At 45.2% G+C, this 21,500-nt stretch overlaps 1 protein-coding gene across 2 annotated transcripts; it reads right to left on the reverse strand.

Annotated features, from left to right (window-relative positions):
• Positions 1–1,250: 1,250 nt before the first annotated feature.
• On the reverse strand, positions 1,251–20,950 carry WRAP73 (WD repeat containing, antisense to TP73). 2 transcript variants are annotated; one of them, XM_078379113.1, is made up of 13 exons: positions 19,767–20,950; positions 19,422–19,502; positions 18,228–18,380; positions 16,589–16,705; positions 9,425–9,497; positions 8,010–8,113; positions 7,164–7,250; positions 6,398–6,532; positions 6,225–6,302; positions 4,408–4,513; positions 3,651–3,776; positions 2,692–2,883; positions 1,251–1,711 (listed from the first exon to the last, which is right to left on the reverse strand). In XM_078379113.1, the coding sequence occupies exons 2-13, from the start codon at positions 19,488–19,490 to the stop codon at positions 1,596–1,598; spliced, it is 1,356 nt and encodes a 451-aa protein (XP_078235239.1). In that variant the 5' UTR covers positions 19,491–19,502; positions 19,767–20,950; the 3' UTR covers positions 1,251–1,595. The 2 variants fall into 2 exon arrangements, with proteins under 2 accessions (XP_078235239.1, XP_078235238.1); XM_078379112.1 differs by lacking the exon at positions 19,767–20,950 and adding an exon at positions 19,605–19,663.
• Positions 20,951–21,500: the final 550 nt, after the last annotated feature.

Consider the following 21,500-nt stretch of genomic DNA (forward strand, 5'->3'; position numbering starts at 1 on the left):
CACCACCAACAACCCAAGCTTTGTGGTCTCTTGGCCTATCTCCCTCCCCATTTCTATTTTATTTTTTAAGAGGATGAGAAGCCATAGCTGGTAGCCCATGGGAGTGCGATTACTCCTCTGAAACAGTTGTCCCCACATTGCTGGAACACGTCCAGATGCAGAGTGGGAAATAATGCCAGACGTGGCCCACCATAGCCCTCCTTCACGCTTAAGGAAACCTGGGGAACCTCAGCTTTTGACATCCGAAAACTTTTTACAGACTCTCAGTTCAGACCAATCTCTCCCTCCCCGGCAAGAAGGGCCATAGAAATCACAGAGTTTGCCTCCGGCCACCACTGGCTGAAGCTCAGCTTTTATCTCCCAACACATTCTCTAGAAAGAAGGAACACCCCCCCGCCCTCCATCAGTGGACCTGTGAATTTTAAGATTCATCCATTGCACTGCAGAAATCTTGTGTGGTCTCTTTCAAATATGTGGGATGGCTAGCTCTTTTACACAGGCACCCACCACCCACGCCTGCTTCAGAATTTGGAACCAGACCCAATGCATATGCATCTCGTCTGCAAAGTGTTGTGATCCTAAGTCTCAACACAAAGCCTGTGTTAAAAATTTTGATACCCATGAAACAGGAGTAGCATTTTGCATCACTATAATGGAGGATCTGCCCCTGACACACACACACACACTTGAATCAAAAGGAAGTATGCCCTGTAACACCTTATCCAACCAGTTCTGCATGTTTTAAGTCAGCCAAAGTATAAGGCATACAAATGGCTTCAGAACATTTTCCACAGGTTGTACCTGTGATCAGAAATGGGTAGGGTTCCTGAACTCACCTGTCCCTTCAAGGTCTGGGAAAAGAGAAAAGAAAAACCTTGCAGGTAATGATCAGAGGCTTGTAAGCCAGCCAGACTGCAACTAATGAACCCGTGATCTCAAGAGAGTGTTCAGAATTCATGATGATATATGGCCCAAGGCGTCGAGCCCATTCTCCACACCTGCTTATGACTCTTTCCGGGCAGTCACTATCTGCTGAGTTGCGACAGACAACCTGCTTGGTCCCCTTCAGTCTTGAGTAAAGAGCTTTCGACTTCTCCCATCCCACCTACTCCTTCTTTAACCTCTGCAATTCATCATCTTCAGAGGCCAAACAGAGCTTACACTGCTCACGCTTAGAAGAGAGCAAAACACAGTAACTGGAAAAGTTGAATGAACGATGGGACTCTTGGACCCGAAGGACTGAGGTGGCCTTGTTTTAGCAAAGGTTTAACAAACACGTTTATTGAAATTCCAAGAACAAGCTAAGCAGTCTTCACAGATTAAAAAAACCCTCCCAAACGGGTTTAGAAGTTAAAGGTTCAAACCCCGGCTTCTCACTGTGCAATACACTCCCCAATCACTGGATTTAAAATGCATCCGTACCAGTGTATGGATACCTCACTCCGATCTACAGGCAGATTTAAATTACAGGTTCTTTCACGCTATACAAGCTTCATCACCAGATCCAGCAGCAGTTTCCGCCCCCCCAAAGAGCTGAACAACCAGGACACAAAAAAACAAGGGTCCATGTTCACTTAGCTTTGCTTTGGGTGTCGCTATTTCGCTTCTCCCTCTTGCTTCTCCAAGTAGCACATACAGAAGTTATCTTTACTCAGAAGAGCCAAGGAGTCGCCGCTCGAGTGCCAGCACAGAGACGTCACCTGGAAGTCCCCTGAAAACAGAGAAGCCAAGACGCCTGACTTGTGGAGGAGGAACAGTCTCCTCTATCCAGTGAAGCGGTTCTGCTGAATCAGGACCTTGAAAAACTGGAGCCCTGACTCAAGTGGAGAGCTTCTCTGGACAGTAGCACTCTCCCTTTGCAGACTGGGTCCTCCACAAACAGGAGGCAGGGGGTGGAGGTAAGTCCGCCATATACACTTTCTCACGCTTGACAAAACCTGGGTTCTTCCCATCACTGTCCTGTGGAATATTTTTAAACCGGAAAGGCAAAGGCTGAACATGGGGTTTCCTTCATGGGAAGCAGATTACTCTACTGCTAATGGCAACATTTAATGGTATGTTTCTCAATACTTAACCTAATCAGGCATGTTTGAATGCCAGGGTGTGCGTGTGTGTTTAAAGCTGCCAGCCCATTCCAGCCTCTCCACTAAGATCCACCTTCAAACCTCCACATCGGTACAAAGGTAGCCACCGGGCTTCCGTGTGGGATGGACACCTCCAGGTGAGCAGGAACCTTGCTTCCTACGCCAGCCCGATTGTGGGGATGCTACTACACAGATGCTCTCTTGAGACCCTCGTGGGCATGGAAATGTACATAGATGTCTCCTCCCCACTTTAATGCCCCCCCCGCTTCACAACTCGGTCGCAACGGTTCTGAAGCATACATGCGACACCTCATGAACATCTCGGCCTTACTGTGATTCAAATGAGAGGTAGCAGGCAGGGATGTTGGTGAGTCTTCGAGTCGGAGGTCTGAGTGCGAATCTTGGGGATTGAGTCTCAAGCCTGAGTCTTTGCCCCGTGCCTCCTAAGGCTTGGGAGACTCAGACGGTGCATGCGCCAAGCAAGCCAGCCGATAGGCCAGTTGGGTCTTGGATAATGGTGGGAACACATCACTGCCTGCGCACTGAACTAGAAGAGTGGGCGATCCTCAGACCTCAGGAGACAGCAGGGGCAACTGAGTTTCCTTACCTTCCATTGGTACCTGAACAGACACACATCCCGCCGGGGACCAGAGGTAGACTCGGCTGTTTCCAGTACAAACAGCAAGTCGGGACTGTCGAGGATCCCAGTGGAAGAGCTGGACGGGACACAGATGCTCCAGGACAACAAACAGCTTCATCTTTTGGATATCCCAGATCCAGACCGCATTGGGAAGGTTGTCTGCCAGCCAGAAAGGGGGGGGGGGGGAAACCATGCTTGAGGTACAACATACGGTCCAAACAACTCCCTGGCCTATGACTCTGCTAACCAAACCCCCTTAGTACAAAGGACTGCAGATCCACTACCTAGGTAGCTTTAAGAAGGTCCACAGAGAGACAACTGCAGCCGGAGATTTAAGCTCATCTGGAAAGAGGTAAAACTTGGCCACGTTCTTCCTGCTGAAGAACCAAGTATGTCCTTTCAAGCTCCTTGGTTCTGTGTTTCGATGACATGATGACAACCACGCGCATGTCGCGAACATCCTTTTTTTTTTTTTTTTTTTTTGGCAAGCTTTCTTGGTTTGGTTCCTAACACTTTGTTTTAAGAACAGTATAAAGATGGCATTTCTTTTATACTAGATATTTGATTACTCCCAGACATCAGAGGCAAGGGGTTCATAAATATTTCTGAAAAACTGCTTTGTTCCCGAGCCTTTTGGCAAACTCATCAGTTCTAGAGCCTCCCTAACCAGAGGTGCAGGATGAGGGCTACAGGGGTCAAAGAGCTCCGAAGGGTTGGCACATGACAGAGCCTAGAAAAGTTTGCTGGTGGATTCAGAGCGACCACCATTCAGAGCAAACACTTTTGTAAGTTCAGCCTGCAGGTGGCGGTCCTGTTGAGCCCACATCCAAGGCACTATACGAACTCAAAATCAGAGAGAGAGAGAGAGAGAGAGAGAGAGAGAGAGAGAGAGAGAGAGATTTTCTGTCGATCTCCAGGATACAAACCATTTCTGGTTGCTAAGAAACAGTTATCTGAGCTGAAAGCCAACATTCCGACTCCGATTTTAGGATTCGCCCGATCAACTGCAGGTTTTACGGAAAGCAAAGAAACGGGGGTCTGGACAATTTCATCTGGAAATGAACCAGAAAGGGAAAGAGAAAATAATGTTAATTAAGCAATTTTTTCCCTTAAGCTTTAAAAATGGCCTAGATTGCCCAGGAATACAGCAGTTTTACACCATGATAGATGGACTGGATGCTTGATCCAAGGTTCTTTTGAAAGGTTGAGTCTCATAACTGCAGCAGCTATTTACAAGCATTCCTACGGCCCAGTTCATCCCTAATCATTCTGGAATCAAACTGTATCTTTATTTCCAGCTAGGGTTTTGATTTGAACTCAAGAGTAGAGAGGGATCTTCAAAATTTATAGTGGGGAAAAGTCACAGCTACCCCTTTGAATTCTTATTTAAATTCTTTCTGTTGAAGAGCATCCAAAAGTTTGCAAAACCTTGGGTCAAACGTTTGCAACATACAGGAGATCACAGAAAAGGTATTAGGGGACAATGAGCTTAAGAGCCCCAGAAAATCAACTCATCTCAGAAGCTTCAGAGCATAATTTCAGCACATCCCGCTCACTATAATGACACACTGCTCTGTAACTTTCAAGGAAAAGTTTTCCACTCTGTAATAGAATCCTGCCCATCTTATGCTTAAAAAAATTGGTTTATAAACATGAAAACATGCACACAAGGCTTTAGCTTACATTTACTCTTTGTGCTGAATAAGGAGCTTGCCATTTTCTTGGTAGGAGGGAAGGCAAGCTTCTCCACCTCCACAGCAGGGGACTTCTCCACTTCCTTATAAACAACCTAGAAAGAAGGGTCAAGTCACACTTTAAGCATATTTCAACAGACAGCTGATGAGCTGATCCGTTCTTGAGCTAGAAAGGCTGCAGAACCAGAAGAAGAAAAAAGAGGGCTGGATATCACTCAGTGGCTTAAGTCTCTGGCTGTGGAGCCGGAGGTTGGGAGATCGATTCCCCCACTGGGCCTCCTGGGAGAAAAGCCAGCCTGGGTGGCCTTGGGCAAGCTGCACTGTCGTCCCAGGGCACCTCCAGAAGAAGAGAAAAGTCAGTCACTTCTAAGTATTCTCCACGTGGAAAACTGGAAAGTCAGAATTGAGTTGATGGCTTGTAATGATGATGATGATGAAGAAGCAGCAAGGTTGGTATTCAAGAATAACAGAAGTTTTGTGTAAGACTGCAAAGCCTCTGGATTCATCCAGATCATACAAAAAATTATACTTCTTCTTAATGATTGACTGCTAGACAGTTTTTTTCAGTCCTAGCAGCGACAGCCAAGGAGAAAGCACCTTCCTTTGAGCATCCACACAAGCACAAACGGAGGGACAGCATGTACGTGTGTGTCAGGATGTCTGAAATCCCTGGAGTCTCCAAAGCTTGGAAGGCTACAGATTTCTTGGACTACATCCACCCAACCGAATTCACCAGCTATGCCGCCAGAGGATTCTGGATGCTGTAGTCAAAAACTTTAAAAGCTCTTGTCTCCAGTTTTGCTTTGCTCCCACCCACTGTTCACGGCGGTCCCAACCTCTGTTGGCATTGCAGTCCTCAGAGAGGCAGCGAGGTTGGACTGTGGTCCTCTCATGGTGGGAGAAGTTCCCAACCTATAAAGGTGGATGCTGACAGAGAGGGGGGGGGGCAAGAAAGAAAGGTGAACAAATCGCAGAAGAGTCACTTCTGACCTGCGACTTGCACACAATCTCTCAATCAGATGGAGTTTGCTTACATTTTCATCAAAACCACCAAGTGCATCAGCACCCATCAATAACAAGGCTAGTTTAAGTGATGTAATGAAAACACGGAAGAAGAAGCCCCCAGTTCAACACGGGGGGTACTAGTTCCCCTCGATTCAGCACTGGTTAGGCCTCCTCTAAATTACGGTGTCCAGTTCTGGGCACCACACTTTAAGGACTGCCAGCACACTGAAGCAAGTTCAGAGGAGGGTGACAAGAAGGATCAGGGGACTGGAAACCAAGCCCTAGGAGGAAAGATGGAAAGAACTGGGCAGGAGGGGGGGACTGAGGGGAGATCTGATAGCACTTTTCAAAGACTTGAAAAGCACTGATACAAAGGAAGGGAAGGGTCTGTTCTCAGAGTGCAGGATGGGGTCAAATGATAGGAAGTCTGATTTAGGCTGAATATCAGGAAAAACTTTCTGTTAGAGCAGTACAACAACAGAACCAATTATCTCGGAAGGTAGTGAGCTGTTCCAGCGTTGAAGGCCTCCAAAAGAAAATTGGACTGCCCTCTCTCAGATCTGCTTTGACTTGGATTCCTGCACTAAGCAGGAGGTTGGACGTGACGGTCTTTCTACAATTCTAGGCACACTTGGTGAGACACCATCCAACAATCCACTCAGCTTCAACACATTCTTCCCCAGCAGCATACTAAATTCTCTCACGCATCTGTTCTAAGGGTTACAAAGACTACGCTGAGCTTCCACCTTTCGTTCTCTCCCTGTGATGGGAGGTATCAGGCTTCCCTTTTTCTCTACTTACTATCTTTGGGCTAACAAGATTCACAGGATGCTCAAACTCTGCGATTTTCTTCCAGGTCACATGATTCAGAATTCGCACCTGATTTAAAAACAAAAAACACACAGAATAAGGAAAGGGTAATACATGGCCCTCCTGTAACACCAACTTTATTTAGCAGAGCTTAACAGGTTTACCTTTTCATCGTAGCTGCTGACCGCCAGGAACTGACTGCTAGGGCTCCAGGCGATAGATTTAATGCCCAGTGACCACTCATAAGCACAATAGGTGAACAGCAGACGGCCATCGAGTGAGTACAGCAAAACTTTATACTGAAATAGAGGTTTACATTGTAGACGTGAGCAATAGCTGATTTTTACACCACCCCGTCTTAAGAGCTTGGAGCACATTCCCCCTACAGACATGCAAATGGCTGATCCACGTCCAAAACGCAAAATGAGAAGATGATATGTATTAAAAAGGAATTTTCTCTGTATAATAATGGTTTACACCTGTTTTGAGATAATCAGATTTAAATCTTCCAAGTTCAGCAATAAAGAGCTTGTAGTTATGTGGCTCACAAGCCCTGCTCCCTCACGCACACTTTGGCAACCTCTAGATGTTTCTCCTGGGCTGCCAAGACACCAAAATCCTTACGTTAAAAAAAAAACCTGGGAAGAAAAATCAGTAGGAAAAATGATTTGTCTCTCATGGGGCAGTATATAAGCAGCAGGCTTTGCTTTTGCTCTCTCTCTCTCTCTCTCTCTCTCTCTCTCTTTTGTTTGTTATCAAAAAGATGTGCAAAGAGGATCTTTAAGGGCCGCCAGGATAATCAATGTCTGTGTATTTACATGCAAATATAAGCCCAGTTTACAGACCACTTTCATGAAAAGTAGTTAACAAGTTTGTGAAACATCTCTTACAGAATTATTTATATACATTCTCTCCCACACTTTCCCTCACCTCAAGGCAGCTGTCCCACACCGCCAACACACAGCCATTTGGGGCCCACTCAATCCCAGCCACGTCCTGAGTTTCAGTCTCAAAATGCTGCCAAAACAGAGACAAGAAAATAATGTAGTTTTATTTATCGAAACATAAAGCAGGGTTTCAAAGCAAACAAAGGTTGGCATTAACCATGGTTAACTTTCTTGCACCACAATCCAAAATTTTATTCCCTCCAGAGTCCATGTTTTGTTACAAAACCCACCTAGTCAAAGAACGACAGTGTAAGTGCGGTCAACTGAAAAGTTGTGGGGGAACTATCCCAAACTTTAGCTACTAACAATGCACATAGTCTTATCAATGCAGAAAAGGCATTAATTCTGCACACAGACACTTGGACAACATCCCATGATATACTGGAAATTGTCCTCAAGCTCAGGAAACATTAGGCAAATCAAACTTTGTGTGTGTATACACATGCGCGTTAACTCTCTTTTAAGTAGAATTTAAAGGTCAGTGTCAGTTAAGCTCTCTCTGTGTCTGTATGTGTGTTAACCCTCTTTAAAGTATAGCTTAAAGGTCAGTGTTAGCTCCTATCTTAATTGGTAAGGAACCTGCAAACTTAAAGAATCAACAGCCAGAAAAGGGCAGAACCACATCGGTTGCACAAACACTTCTTGAACACAGAAGGTACATTCCCTTCATGGAGCTCATTGCTTGCCCAAGGGGTGTGATCCTGCACTCCCGTGCTCCAATCCGCAGAGGCTCAACAGGATAATACCAGCCCTGGACCTTATCCTCATCATGTGAAGCTAAAGGGAGCCATGGAAGCCCACCGGGGAGGATGAACGATGGGGTTTTTACCCTTAGAAGCTGCCAGTCGCTGCACACAAAGAGGCTGATGTAGTCTCTGCAGTCCCTCCTCTCAGCCAGGGCCATGTAGCGGCCATCCTTGGTGAAGGCAATGCCTGCCAAGAAAAGCAGTGCTTAAGGGGCGGGGGGACGAAGAAGGGTCTAACGCCCCATTCATGGAACCAGGAAGCCATGGAAAAACTAAAACCAGCAAGACAAACAAAGCCTGGAAAGAAGGGACATGGTCTTCTTGGTGCAGCTCAAGGCATATTTAGGGCTGCTCCGCTCCTGTCCTGTCTCAAAAGAGAGAGGTCTTGCGTAAGGCACCCGACAAGCCCTGGGATCAGCGCTCCACGAGGCACTCGAGGGCTGCCACTCGAACTTCAGCGCTGCTGAGTTCAAGCGATGGAATGCCCAGGAGTGTGTGAAAGGAAAACAGAACCATGACCCGGGAGGCCAGATTCCCAGCCATCACCCCTCTTATGCGGGTAAGTGAGAGAAAGGCAGCTTTCTGAAAGGCCACACAAAACAATAATCATAATAAAAGTGTCAGATTCTGGAATGACCTTTACAATGGAGAAGCCGTCTTCACAGCAGAGATTAAGTTTCCTTTTGTACAGTAGGACTAGAGTTCCAAGCCCCACCAGATACCAATAAAATGTGGAAGTATCACACACTATACACTGAATTGTCTCTGGCTCCCTCTAGTGGTCCATTCCAGTAAATACATCCAACAAATATGTATAGTATACTGCATAACTATGTATTTTGGGGTGGGTGGGTATTTAATACTCTCAGGCAGCGGATAAGTGAATTAGTGGATAGTGATCCCACAGATTTGGGGGGGTGTTCCTACTGTACACTAGAAGTGAGATCACTTCCCTATGACTTTGGGTTTGTGGCAGAAGCAGTGAGCGATGCCATACATTTACATTAGCTACTGGCATCATTGCCCAGGACTTTATATGTATTACAAGTCATGCAGAATCACTGAGAAATGTGATACTTCAAATATTATTTCAAAAACCCTGCTAGCCTCAAATGGATCTGGTTCATGGTGATGCTCTCTGTATTTTCATTTTTCGGCTGCCCGTCAGACAAGCCTTTCTTTGCTGGCAGGCCGTCTAGAAGCAACCAGCTAGTCCCTGCGAGAACAGAATGCTGGGCTAGAGAAAGTTAGCTTCAAGACTCTTCTCGCATGATTAGGAGCCTACATCGGAAAGTATAGGACCCACTCAAGTCGAGAGGAGGATGGCATTCATGTCTTTCAAACAGATATGCCCTGGTCCTGCAGGTCTCCTTTATGCCTCAGCTGGAAGGGAATACGAGTTGCATCCAGACCACTACAGTGTTAACTATAATTTAAAATATAGTGTTGGTGGCGATGGCAGACCCTAAACGTCCTTTATTAGCTTAGCTCCACTTACCCTGCTGACAGGCCTTGGGATATTTGATATAAGACACAGATTTGGTACACAAGGACCAGACCGTTATCCGCAGCTGTTGGAAAAAAAGAAAAGAAAGAGAGGAAGCTCTAAAAAAATATTTGTGGATGAGAGGCATACGGGAGATGGTTCTTTGGGAGGGGGCGGAAACCCACGCTGAGCTCCATCTCAAGTTTTTTTTTTACAACAGCCTGGTTCCTACAAAACAGACAGAGAACAGAAGGTATGTCCAAATGAGAGAGAAGAAGGCCGAGACAGGCTGTTTGGCTTTAAATAAGCAAACCTGTCCCCTGGCTGTGAAGAGGGAAATCCTCAAATGCCTGTGCAAACTTCATTGATTTAAACAGTCCTTTAAATTTTCAGTGTTTGTCTGAATTTGTTTTTTTTTTTAAAGAAAAATACAATTCTTCTCATCCCCTAGGAGATTCTACTAGCATGAATATTTCAGTTTTCCTACATATATACTCTTCTTGTTGTATATATACAAACAACTTCATATTCATGTACTGTATTCTAAGGGCTTCTGGGATGGTTTCCATAGAAGAGCCAGATTAAGAACAAATACCCTTCCCATAACAAAACTAGGTTTCCTTGACCTGCTGTAACAAATGCATCTTGGGATGCTTTCTGGAATTTTTTGGAAAAAAAACCCCATTAACAATGCTAATTGTTCCAGATTTTGCAATTTCATTCAAACACAGCGCACCACCAATCTCCAAACTTTATTTAGTGCTTACATTTCTAACCTGCCTTCCCTCTAATGAACTCAAAGCTCTTTAAAGTGTTTCTCTGCCACCAAACCATGCCTTCGTGAGAACCTTGTGAGGTTGTGTTGGAGTTTTAGTTCTCTTTCAGCAGGGGGGTCTACAAAACATCACTGTTGTGTCATACTATGCATGGAAATATTGGAGCTGGGAGGAAATCACAGAATCATAGAAATGTGGGGCTGGAAACTTCACTAAGGGGTCCCCCACATCCTGCTGACACAGGAAATCAAGAATTTACGCTCTTTAAAGGGCACCCTGACAAATTACCAAAGAAAGAAAAGAAAGTGATGAGATGCTCAATTTTTGTTTTTGATTTCGGAGGGCTTGTGAGGACCCTGATGGGTATCTGTGAACTCAAGAGAGCAGAGGAACATAAAGTCATGGAAGGGGCCTCCAAGGCTAGTGAGTCCAACCCTCTATTCAATGCAGGAATCCTACTCAAACCAGACTTGGCCCATGGTTGTTCAATTTTCTCTTGAAGGCCTTCAGCCTTGAAGCGCTCACTACTTCCCAAAATCGTTGGTTCCATCGTTGTACTGATCTAGCCGCCTAGAGTGGTCCTGATACGACCAGATAGGCGGGATATAAATAAAATAAAATAAAATAAAAATAAAATAAAATAAATCTAACAGTTAAGAAATCCCTCCTAATATTCAGCCTAAATCTGGCTTCCTGTTCCTTGAGCCCATTCTTACGTGTCCTGCACTCTGGAATGACCAAGAACAGATCCTGCCCCTCCCTCCAGAGGACAGCCTTTCGAGTCTTTGAAAAGAGTTATCCTCTCTCCCCTCGATCTTCTCTTCTCAAGGCTTAAACAGGCCCAATTCTTTCTGTCTTTCCTCCTAGGGCTTGTTTTCCAGCCCCCCCCCCGAATCATCCTTTTTGCCCTCCTCTGAACTTGCTTCTGTTTGTTGGCAATCCTTCTTAAAGTGTGGTGTCCAGAACTGGACACCGTACTGTAGATGAGGCCTAACCAGTGATGAACAGAAGGGGGCTTAATACCCCATAGAGTTACAGAGGCCTCAGAACTTCCAAAAACAGGCTTGGCATCTCACAAGCTAAATCTTGCCCAACCTCAGTTTACATCCTTTCTACTGGAATCAAAGTACAGCAGACCTCTCCTTTATTCTCTGTGAAGTTCTTTTTTCCCCTCCGTTAAAAACCAATCTTCCTGCCACATGAACAAACTTCCAAAACCCACTCCCACCGGCGAGACGTCTGAGGAGCAATACAGCTGTTGTTTTGCAAGTGAGGTGCCGGGAAGGGTGGGAAGCAATGAAAAGCCACAGCAGCATTTTCGGAATAGCCTAAAAACAGCTGACAAATAAGAAGCATTTAGACAGTAATGTGATAAAACAGTCTGAGGAGCTAAGCGAAGGAACTGCACCCAAACGCTGACAACCTCAGGCAGGTGGCAAAAACTGGTGATTTTCATGACACATAACCCCACACTCAAACAAACCTTACAGTCTCAAGTGGCTGTCAACTTTTGTCCCAGACTTGACTAGGTCAGTCAGACTCCTTACATAGCTGCATCTATCAGCACGGGATTTCAGGAGATTAAACGGCCCACATTCCTGGACAGAAAGTATTTTTCAACCAACACAATCATTTACAGTTACTAAGGATTAGAAGCCACAGTACGCCCAAACCACAACGTACATGGCTCCTAGAGCCTAGATCTTTTCACCGGGAGACAGAAAAACCAGTGTTAATACTCTTAAGAGTGTCCAACTGGCCATCTTTTGCTGCTTTGGTCCGGAAACCCAATTCGTAAGGTTCTGTAACGTGTTGTAGGGAAAAATTGAGGATCTGCTTCAGATGAGGATAAACCAGTGACCAACTCTGGAGCATTTCTGTGTCAAAGAAAACACTCTAAAATGCTCATTTTAGAGTCACTACTTAATCAGAAGGGGACAGTGGCTGGAGGGGTCTGTTTTTTCAACTCCCAACTCCCAGAATCTCTGCTCTCTGGTCATTCTGCCTCCTGCTTGTGTCAGACAAAGTCCAAAAACATTTGCAGAAGCAAATACTGAGAACCACTGGATTGCATAAAATAAATATCACCTTAAGCTACCTTGAAGAAGAGGAACAAGAGATGACACACCAGCAATCCTGAAACTTTTCAGCATTACACATCATATTTTACTTTTGAGATACCCTCATATCCCCCACCTCTCCTTTACCACTGTCCAAGAAAACCTTACAGTCATATGCCCACCTGGAATTTCCTCCAATTCGGGGACCAACCAACACAAACGACTAGCTAACGACACCCATCAATCACAGTGACAGATAATCTTTCCCTTATCACAACAATACACCCACAACAAAAAACACGCTGATCACCACAATCACCCATCTCCTGAAAAGGACAAAAGCTGATCCCACAGCTATAAATACTCAACTATCCAAGCAAACTGTACCAGAGCACAAACAGAGTTCTGACTCCTGTCCTCTGAAGAGGATGGCAACAGAGACTGGCAAAATGTCAGGAAGAAAAACCTTCAGAACACGGCCAAACAACTCAGAAAACCCACAACAACCGTCGGATCCTGGCCGTGAAAACCTTCGAGAATACAGTACATTCTCACACAATTCAAAGCAATGTTTTGACCCCAGTGCCCTAGACTCTGGAAAAGTGGCGTTCTCTGTGGTTGCTCCACAATTCTCACTTCCCTATCCTATTAAAATTTATACAGTGGTGCCTCGCTTAACGGGCGCCCCGTTTAATGACGAAATCGCATAGCGATGTTTTAAATGGGGAAAAATCGCTTTGCAATGATCGGTACCCTGTTTTGCTTACCAATCACCACAAAGCGATGATTTTTAACAGCTGATCGGCAGTTCCAAAATGGCCACCGGGTAAAAAAAATGGCCGCCTGCTGTTTTCTGGGACAATTCCTCGCTTACTGAGCAGCGAAAATGGCCACCGTATGGAGGATTTTCGCTTAAAGGTGAGTCTGAAGCCCATAGGAACGCATTGAAGGGGTTTCAATGCATTCCTATGGGCTTTTTAATATCGCATAGCGACAAAATCGCTTTGCAGCGATTTTTGCTGCACCAATTATCGTTGCTATGCAAGGCACCACTTTACCTAAATGTCTTCCAGAAGGATTCCCAGCCTTCTAGTTTTGACCTGGCTTTAATGACTAGAATTTATGCAGATGCAAGATTCAAATATCATATTAACATACTGAACATCCATTACAATGATGACTGTGAGGAACAAAGAGGAAGTGAGGATACAGGGAAAGCTAGAATGTGGTGGCTATACAAGCAGTCCAGCTTTCCTAACCAAGCATAGAGAGATTTGGGTCAAGTTTTCTTCCTTTTAAAAAAAATCATCATGTATACCAGCTGAATAAGTTAAACAGGAAATAGCCAGCACAAAGCATCAGAAGTGTCTGGGAAGTAATCCTGTCAAGGCAGGGTAATGCTTTTTGGCAGGGTTGAAACTCCTAAGCGGCTGGCCAAAATGAAAGTTGGCCAACCCTACCCACCAGTGCAAAGAAATGCTTGCTGCAAAACACTAATCCATAGTATGCTCCTGGTAGATTAATTTAGAAGACCTGTGAGTAAACTGTATGAATACCAGCACATATCCCAGCCAGCTGTCTGCCACAAGTTAATTTAACAACTTGTTTACAGCTAGGGGAGAAAGTCTCTCTCTCTCTCAAACACAGGCATGCCAACTTGGCCAAGGTTTAATGAAAATCCTACAGGGTCAAACAGAGTTCTCAGGGCTGGTCATAAATACTTGTCTTTCCACCCCCATATGCAGGTGCCATTTGGATGCGGCCTGTGGTATGCAGGGGGAAGACCAGTGCTGCATATCAGGCTGGCTATTAGGCATCTGTCTGACTAACAAATCGTGGCTCAGATAACTGGAATAGTTTTCACCCTATTAAAACTATCCACTGTTATGAAGCCTCGTGCCTTGTTTTCTGCCATACAGCCTTGCTTTGAGAACCACTGCTTGATACAGAAGAACTGGTAGGTTTGCAATAAGATAAATTGTAAGTAGCCTATAAATAAAAGAAGCTAGCAAACAAAAAAATAATAACCATCCTATTCCCTGGTGGTAGGGGTATCAAACTGCTCACTCACCCCACTATTTTGCTGAAAGGGCTGTAGAAAGCATGCATGGGAAGCCAAGTATGTGTCTGAGATTTAAAAGCAGAACAGAGCTAATAGACTGATTAATTGTTAAGTGAGGAATTCTAAGAGATAATGATTACTTTTTTTGGGGGGGGTAGGTGTTCCCATCACTACTACAACTCCTGTGGCCATTCTGGGACTTGCAATCCAAACACATTAGTTTTTCAAACTCTGTAAACGTAAATATACACAGCGTTTAGGAAGAGGCACTGTATAAAATGCTTAGAATGACAGATCAGCGTTGAGTGTCCCCTTAAGCAAAATCGGTCAGTTTCACTTTAGAACTCTTGCTGCAATTGCGATGATGAGCTTAACGGCTTGCAGAAGACCATCGTCTTTAATAATAATTCCATGTCGTCAAGTCAATTCTGGTGGCCCTTTTTTGGGGTTTTCCAGGAACGGAGTGCACGGGAGTGGTTTCCTGTTCCCTCCCTCCCAGTGCTATCCTGTGCACATTAACTCCTCAGTAAGTTCCCTTAATTCATCATCCTCTTAGAACTGCAGAGCTGGAAGGGATTCTATGGACCACTGAATCCATCGGAACAGTGGGGAATCAAGAGTAACGCAAGACTGGGCAGCTGGCCCAAGGCTCCGGTCCGGCTCCACGCTTAGTACACTCATTGGGGGAATCAAACTCCTTAACCTCTGGCACAGCAGCCGGAGACCTAATTCCTTAAGCGTCCAGCCAGTGACACCACAGCGGATGGAAGACGCCCGCTGGTTCTCCTTGTGGAGAGAACATATCCTTCCATCAAAGACACTTTCAGCTCTGCCAAATGAGAAACAAAGGTTTTCCGTGACAGAAGTCTTCTTTTTCTTCTGGAGGATCAGGGTGGTCCTAGGGCCAGCTTGCACGCCGTACTGAACTAGATGCACCTTTGAAAGTGAAAATGAGGATGCCCTAGGATTAGATCAGTGGGACTGTATTTTGGGGGGAAGGAGCCTTCCTGTACGTAGAGTAGCGCCCTCGTATCCGCAGGGAATCAGTTCCAAGACCACCCCCTGCAGATGCTGGAAAACATGGAGCACTACTTTAATAGTGAATGCAACACAAAGCATGGACTCTGGCTCTTTCTAGTGGCCAGTTTGGGTAACTTCAAGGCTAAATAGCTATATATTTGGGGGGGGGATTTTTCTTTTAATATTTTCAGACACAGATAAGTGAATCAGCAGATAACGAAACCACGGATAAGGAGGTCCTACCATACATGATTTGTTGTATGATACCATCCTGAACTAACGAAAGCCACTGTGGTGCCCTGGTTAAGGACATGGGACACCTAGGTTCATGTCCTTGTGGAGCCACAAAATCCACTGGCTAACGGCACATGCACAGTGACCTACCTCGCAAGGTTGCTGTGAGGGTAAGATGGAAAGGAAGAGGCCCTTGAGCTAGTTGGAGCAAAGTGCGGTACAAATGTAAACATCACAAATGTATCACGTTGTGTTTCTGTGGAATATCTTGCTCAGTCTTTGTGGAATGATCTAAGCCAGAGCGGTCAACCCTACCTGATATGGAAAAAAAAAATACATACCTCTTCCTGCAGAAAAAAAAATACTATCTTCTACATCACTTCAGGGTGTTTGTATCCATCACCTCAGTAATCCTTATAGTCCTATAAGGTAGACCACTATCACCCACATACTGTAAGGGACAAAAGCACTAGGAAGCTAAGATAGGGACGTACCTGGCTCAAAAGGGTGGCTCAGGTTAAATCTGATGTGGAAACATCCTGATGAACTTTTCTTGGGCACACAAGTTCTCAGAAAGGTAGAATCATGATGAGTTGTCAGGACAGAGATCAACTTTTTGAATGACAATCCCTAGAATTCCTCAATCAGCACAGCCCGAATAGCGAGGGGGTGTAGTGAATGATAATTAAAATAATGATGTTACCCACTTCTGGATCCGACTGCTTAAGACCTAAGATTATATGGCCAAAAATCTGGAGCTTTTTCACACCTGTGCTGTACAGCCCTGCCCTAAACGATAACTTCAAGCAACCCTTTCCTTAGATGCCCAGCTATGCCTTGAAGTCTGAATTCTGCACCAAGGTTTAGAAAGCAAAACATAAAAAGATAAGAGGCTCTCCCCCTGCCAAAAGGCCAGCTTAGCAGCACACTGTGGCTTTAAGAGCTTCAAGCTATTTTAGGGATGAGGATGCAGAGGGCTAACACTTGATATCTTAAGAGACACGGTCCCTGTGTTCACACTCACATGGAACTCCGTTGTGTTAAGAATGTGACGGCCGTCGGGGCTCCAGCAAGAAGCCACCAGCCCTGCCGAACCCTCGTCAATCTTGCAGTGCCATTCGGGTTGCTCCAAGGACCAGACCTAAAGGAAAGGAGGAAGGGGCGGTCAAGTCAGGCCTCACCCAGAAGGGCATTGGAATCCCTACGAGATACAACCATGAAAGACTGGCGCTGGATTCCGCTCCAGAAGTAAGTCCTTTTTTAAAATTCCCTTTGCAAGCATCTGTACTACAAAGGCACTTTAACACAGATTTCAAAGGAGCAGCTAGCTAGGCTACTCTGCTTTAACAAGAACTCTGTGGCATCTTTAAAAGGCTACTATTATGATAGTTTTTTCTAGGCCTGTGCCAAAAATGGCTGTTGCCCACATAGGGTCAAATTCATACTGGAATATGTTTTGCCTTCGATCAATTCTGACTTATGTGACCCTTTTCAGGATTATCCAGGTAGAGAACTCTGAGAAGGAGTTTAATGTTATCGTTTTCCGGGGGCACCCTGGGACTGTACAGCTTGCCCAAGGCTACACAGGCTGGCTGTTCTCACAGGAGGCACAGGGCGGAATTTGAACTCCCAACCTCTGGCTCCACAGCCAGGGAGCTAAAGCATTGAGCTATTCAGCCAGCCAAAATATGTCCCATGACTATTATTAACTACCTGGTCACTCTGAAGTAAAAAAAAATATAGACATGTGTGTATTACTAATTCATTTATATGAGACTGTTCATTTGTAGGCTTGTTCAATACGCATCACCTTTGGGTGACTAGGAAGGAAAACTTTGCCATTGGCTGTTTTTCCAGGGCCATATTTTAATAAGTTAGTGTGCCTTGTATTCATCGTTGCTTCAGCTTAAGGTTTCCGCATGTCTGCCCCATGAGAGTCACTGCAAGCTAAGATTCCCAATTTGTAAATGGGGAACAGGAGCTAAGATCCAGTTATTTTATCTAGCTCATCAAGGAAGTCTGTAAAATGTGATGATCAACAAAGAAGCCTTACTGGTGGTACCGAATAACAACTTTTAACAACTACAGTTTAACTGGGTAGCATCACCTTGTATGTTGTGTTACTGTTATTCGCCATATTGAAATTGGAATATTTATAAACCAAACTGTACAAATATTTATAAATAAACAAATCAGCTACATTGCAAAGCTAGTTTCCCCCGCTGAGTCTCTTTCCATAGGATGACATGAGCTCCATTTCCTTCTCAGCTACCAAAACCAACTCAAAAATGGTCTCAGATTTTTTTTTCTCTTTTCTTGTCATTGTCTTTCTTGTTGTGGTAAAATATGGGTGTTGAAAACTAACCCACACATTTCTTTTTTCAAAAGTGTAATGCTTCAGTTACTGAATTAAACATCTGTTACTTGTAACATCCCAGCCAGAATCCTATTGTCTTATGCAATTATGCAAGGACTATCATACTAGCGGTGGTAAATATTTTGCCAGCTGTCTATCGTGTGTCATGACATCCCCTGGCACATGAAACAAGACTGACAGCAGAGTGCAAAAAAAAAAAAAACCCCACTTGTGTGACTGGGTTTTTCACAAAAGGATCCTGGCTCATTGATTTAGCTGCTGACAAGATCCAGGAGATCCTACTCACTTGGACGAGTCCACGTCTGTACATTGCACATAATATAAAGAGAGAATCAGAAGACCATTCTATGTGCTGGATTTGGTCGAGACAGGTGAAAAGTTGCAGGATTTGGAGCGTATTCACGTCCCGAACCACCAAACGGTACTGCACACCTGATGCCTGGATGGAGAGCAAAAAAAATAAAATTTAAAAAAGGAGCTTAGCTAATAAGCTTTCAACTTGGGAGCACAATGCATGATGTTCCTACAACCTGAGAACTAAAAAAGGCCCTAGCACTGGCATGGTGGAGCAACCTCTACCTGAAAGGAGACTCCAGATGAGTTAATTATATTTTAGAACCCCCAACAATTAACAGGAAATGACTCTCCACCTGCCAGCCCATCAACTGTGTTTACAAACTGTACAAATTCATTACAGACAACAACGAAACACCAAAGGAAGTTAATGCACGGTCCCAGAAGTCATCGGCCATCAGAGGAAACGTCACCCTTTATATTTTCTTCACCATTCTCTACAGTATTACAACAGAACCGAGTTTGTTTTTAAAACAATGCATCCTGTTCTATCATGGATTACTCCCCCTGTCTTAACGCTTTAATTTTTTAATGCTTTCCGTAATTGTAGCTTTGTTTTTATAAACAAGGTTTTGTAAAATCAAGCACCACATCTGCCAGCTACAGCAGGGCCTAAATATACATCTCTTCCCCCCCCCCCCAAAAAAAATTCTACAAGATTTCCATTGATCCCATGAGTGGCACTTGCACAATGAGATCTCCCAAATCCAGCACCTCATTTGGGATTTAACACTTAAGAAAGTGTCATTTGGATCACAACTCCCAGAATCCCTACATAGCAAACGGCTCAACAGCCCAGCGCTCTAGCCTCCGAAAGAGGATGTAAACATCCATTTGTAAATGCTGCTCTCCTGTAAATCAAAGGGGTGGTTTTTCATTCAAAAGTAGTCCCTTCTGAACTCTTGTATGCTACCGAATTGAGAATTTAGTTTTCACGGTTTTGACCACTGGGTTGGATTCAAGCTGCTCCATAAAGTCGAAGAATCCACCTCGGTTTCATTCTGTGCAACTCAGTGCACGCCGTCTGCTCCCCGCTTCCCCACTCTCTTTACAGGCATCCATCAGCACCCCAATAAAACCCTTTAGAGCCAAGAATCCCAGCCTCCACACCAGAACTGAAGCTCACCAGGCATTTTCCATCCGGAGAGAACTTGAACAACTGACTGGAGACTTTAAATGCCTCGGAAAAATTCATGCTGCCCAAATTCTGGGAGGAAAAGAGGACACGGGTAGTTTCCTGCGCTGTTGTGGAAGTTTAAAAACCCGGAGGTTTTAAATAATGTTGCTTCAAGCAGGTAGCAAGACTCACAGTAAGGATCCTGTCCTTGAAACCAGGTGGGGAAAACAGCTAATAGGCAGTGGGGAAAAGGCCAACTAATAAAATCTCTCTGTGTTTCTGTTGTTGGAGGACACAACACCCACTCCAACTGCTGTGCTATTCCTGATTTTAAAAAAGGGAAGTATATCTCACCCTATGGAATGCTGTTACTCCAAAATCTCACTTGTACTGAGAAAAAGGCAAAATCCTCCCTCGTCCCCCCCCCCCCAAAAAAGATCTTGCAGGAGAATGAAAGAAAGAAAAATGGCAAGGAAAAGCAATTTGTTCCAAGAACAAGACAGAGCTGGGAGAAAGAGAAATAATTGCTGCAGCTGGCTCTAGAAAATATGTAATTATTCCTAATTTAAAAGGATGCCCTCCCCCCCAAAGGAGTAAATGCTGGCCTTCGAGGCAGGCTTGCCCCCTCCGAAGGGGAAGAAATTGGTGTCCTTTTCCTCCACCTTGTAAAATATATAATTAGTCCTAATTATGGAACAGGGGAGGTGGTCCTCCCTTGAAGAAAAAGGTGTCTGTCAATGGGGAGGGGGTGGTTTTCTCCCTGGAGGAAGCCAAGAAGGCAGGCAGGATCACACCCTTTTTCCAAGGTAGAGCAAAATGGGGAGGAAGAGGTGAATTTCCAGAAGGGGGGGAGGGCAGGGAAGAAATGGTAACTATCCTTGATTAGAATAGGGCAGAAAATGCAACCCTAAAGATGAGATGGCCTCTAAGTAAAGGGGGGGGGGATTTCAGCTAAGCAGAAAGGAAGGTAGGCTGGCAAGGGGGATTTCCCCCACCCCCAAGAAAATATAGATTTTTTAAAAAGAAGGAAACTGATGCCACCCAAAAAGAGGTGGTTCTTCAAGGCTTGGCCAGGAAGGAGCAGAAAGATGATTTATTTATTTTTCCCCCCTCCTGAATTGGGGGTGGGTTTGTCTCGAAGTCACAACAAAGAAGGGAGGGACAGGGAAGCATGACCATAAATATATATATATATAACATATAATTCTGCCAATTATCAAATTCTGCCAATTATCAAATTCTCAAGCTCCCCAATTTTTAAAAGGGGGACTTAGAAAAGGGGGAAAATCAAAATTATCTTCCCAATGAGAAGGGGGGGAGAAAGAGAGTTGGGTCGACCCCCCACCTCAAAAATGACTTAAAAATGAGGGAGGGGGCAAAAAAGGAGGAGGGGGGAGGAAAAGGGGACCCCAATTGTGAGGGAGGGGTAAAGGGGGTGCCCCCTTTCTTCCCTAAGGGGGGGGCTCTGACACCCCTCCCCACAAAAAGGAGGGGGGGAAAGCCTAACCAGGCCTCGCCTGAGGTAAGGGTCGGGAGGGGCGTGGCCTAAAGCTCGGCGGGAGGGGGGAGAACTAGAGGCGAAGCCGCCCCGCGCCCGCTTTAAAGCCGCCCGCCAATCAACGGCCTCCTCCCTCGCCGGAAGCGCCGGGCCAAGCCGGGCCGGAAGAGGCGGGGAGAAAGAGGGGAGAGGAGGGGAGCCGGAGTAAGGGAAGGGAGAGGGCCGGCGGGCGAGGGCATTCTGGGAAATGTAGTCCCGCAAGGGCGGAGAAAGCGGGCGGCGCGGGAGGAAGCCCGCGAAAGAGTCGGAAGGCGGCGCCAATCGCGGGAATTCAGAGGCTGGGGGTGTTCCTTTTTTGCGGGGGGGGGAATACTGATCCGGGAAAAGGAAAGCAACGTTACACACTTACACACAGACACACACACACACACATATGATGTAATATACAGTATTCTGCAATGGCCCGAAATTCTGCAAAAGGAATGGTCCCAAATTCTGCAATTTTGTATACAGAATTGTTGTTGTTGAGCCGTTAAGTCGTGTGTGTGTGTGTGTGTGTCACACACACACACACACACACACACACACAC

This window comes from Pogona vitticeps, chromosome 7 (genome assembly GCF_051106095.1).
Source record: "Pogona vitticeps strain Pit_001003342236 chromosome 7, PviZW2.1, whole genome shotgun sequence".
Classification (NCBI taxonomy): Eukaryota; Metazoa; Chordata; class Lepidosauria; order Squamata; family Agamidae; genus Pogona; species Pogona vitticeps.

Coding starts and splice junctions, on each gene's coding strand:
- WRAP73 (XM_078379113.1), bottom strand. CDS start 19,490: ATGAATTTTTCCGAGGCATTTAAAGTCTCCAGTCAGTTGTTCAAGTTC. Junction 2,884..3,650: donor TTTCTTAGCAACCAGAAATG/GTTTGTATCCTG, acceptor TCTGGCTGGCAG/ACAACCTTCCCAATGCGGTC. Junction 1,712..2,691: donor TGTTCAGGTACCAATGGAAG/GTAAGGAAACTC, acceptor CTCTGTTTTCAG/GGGACTTCCAGGTGACGTCT.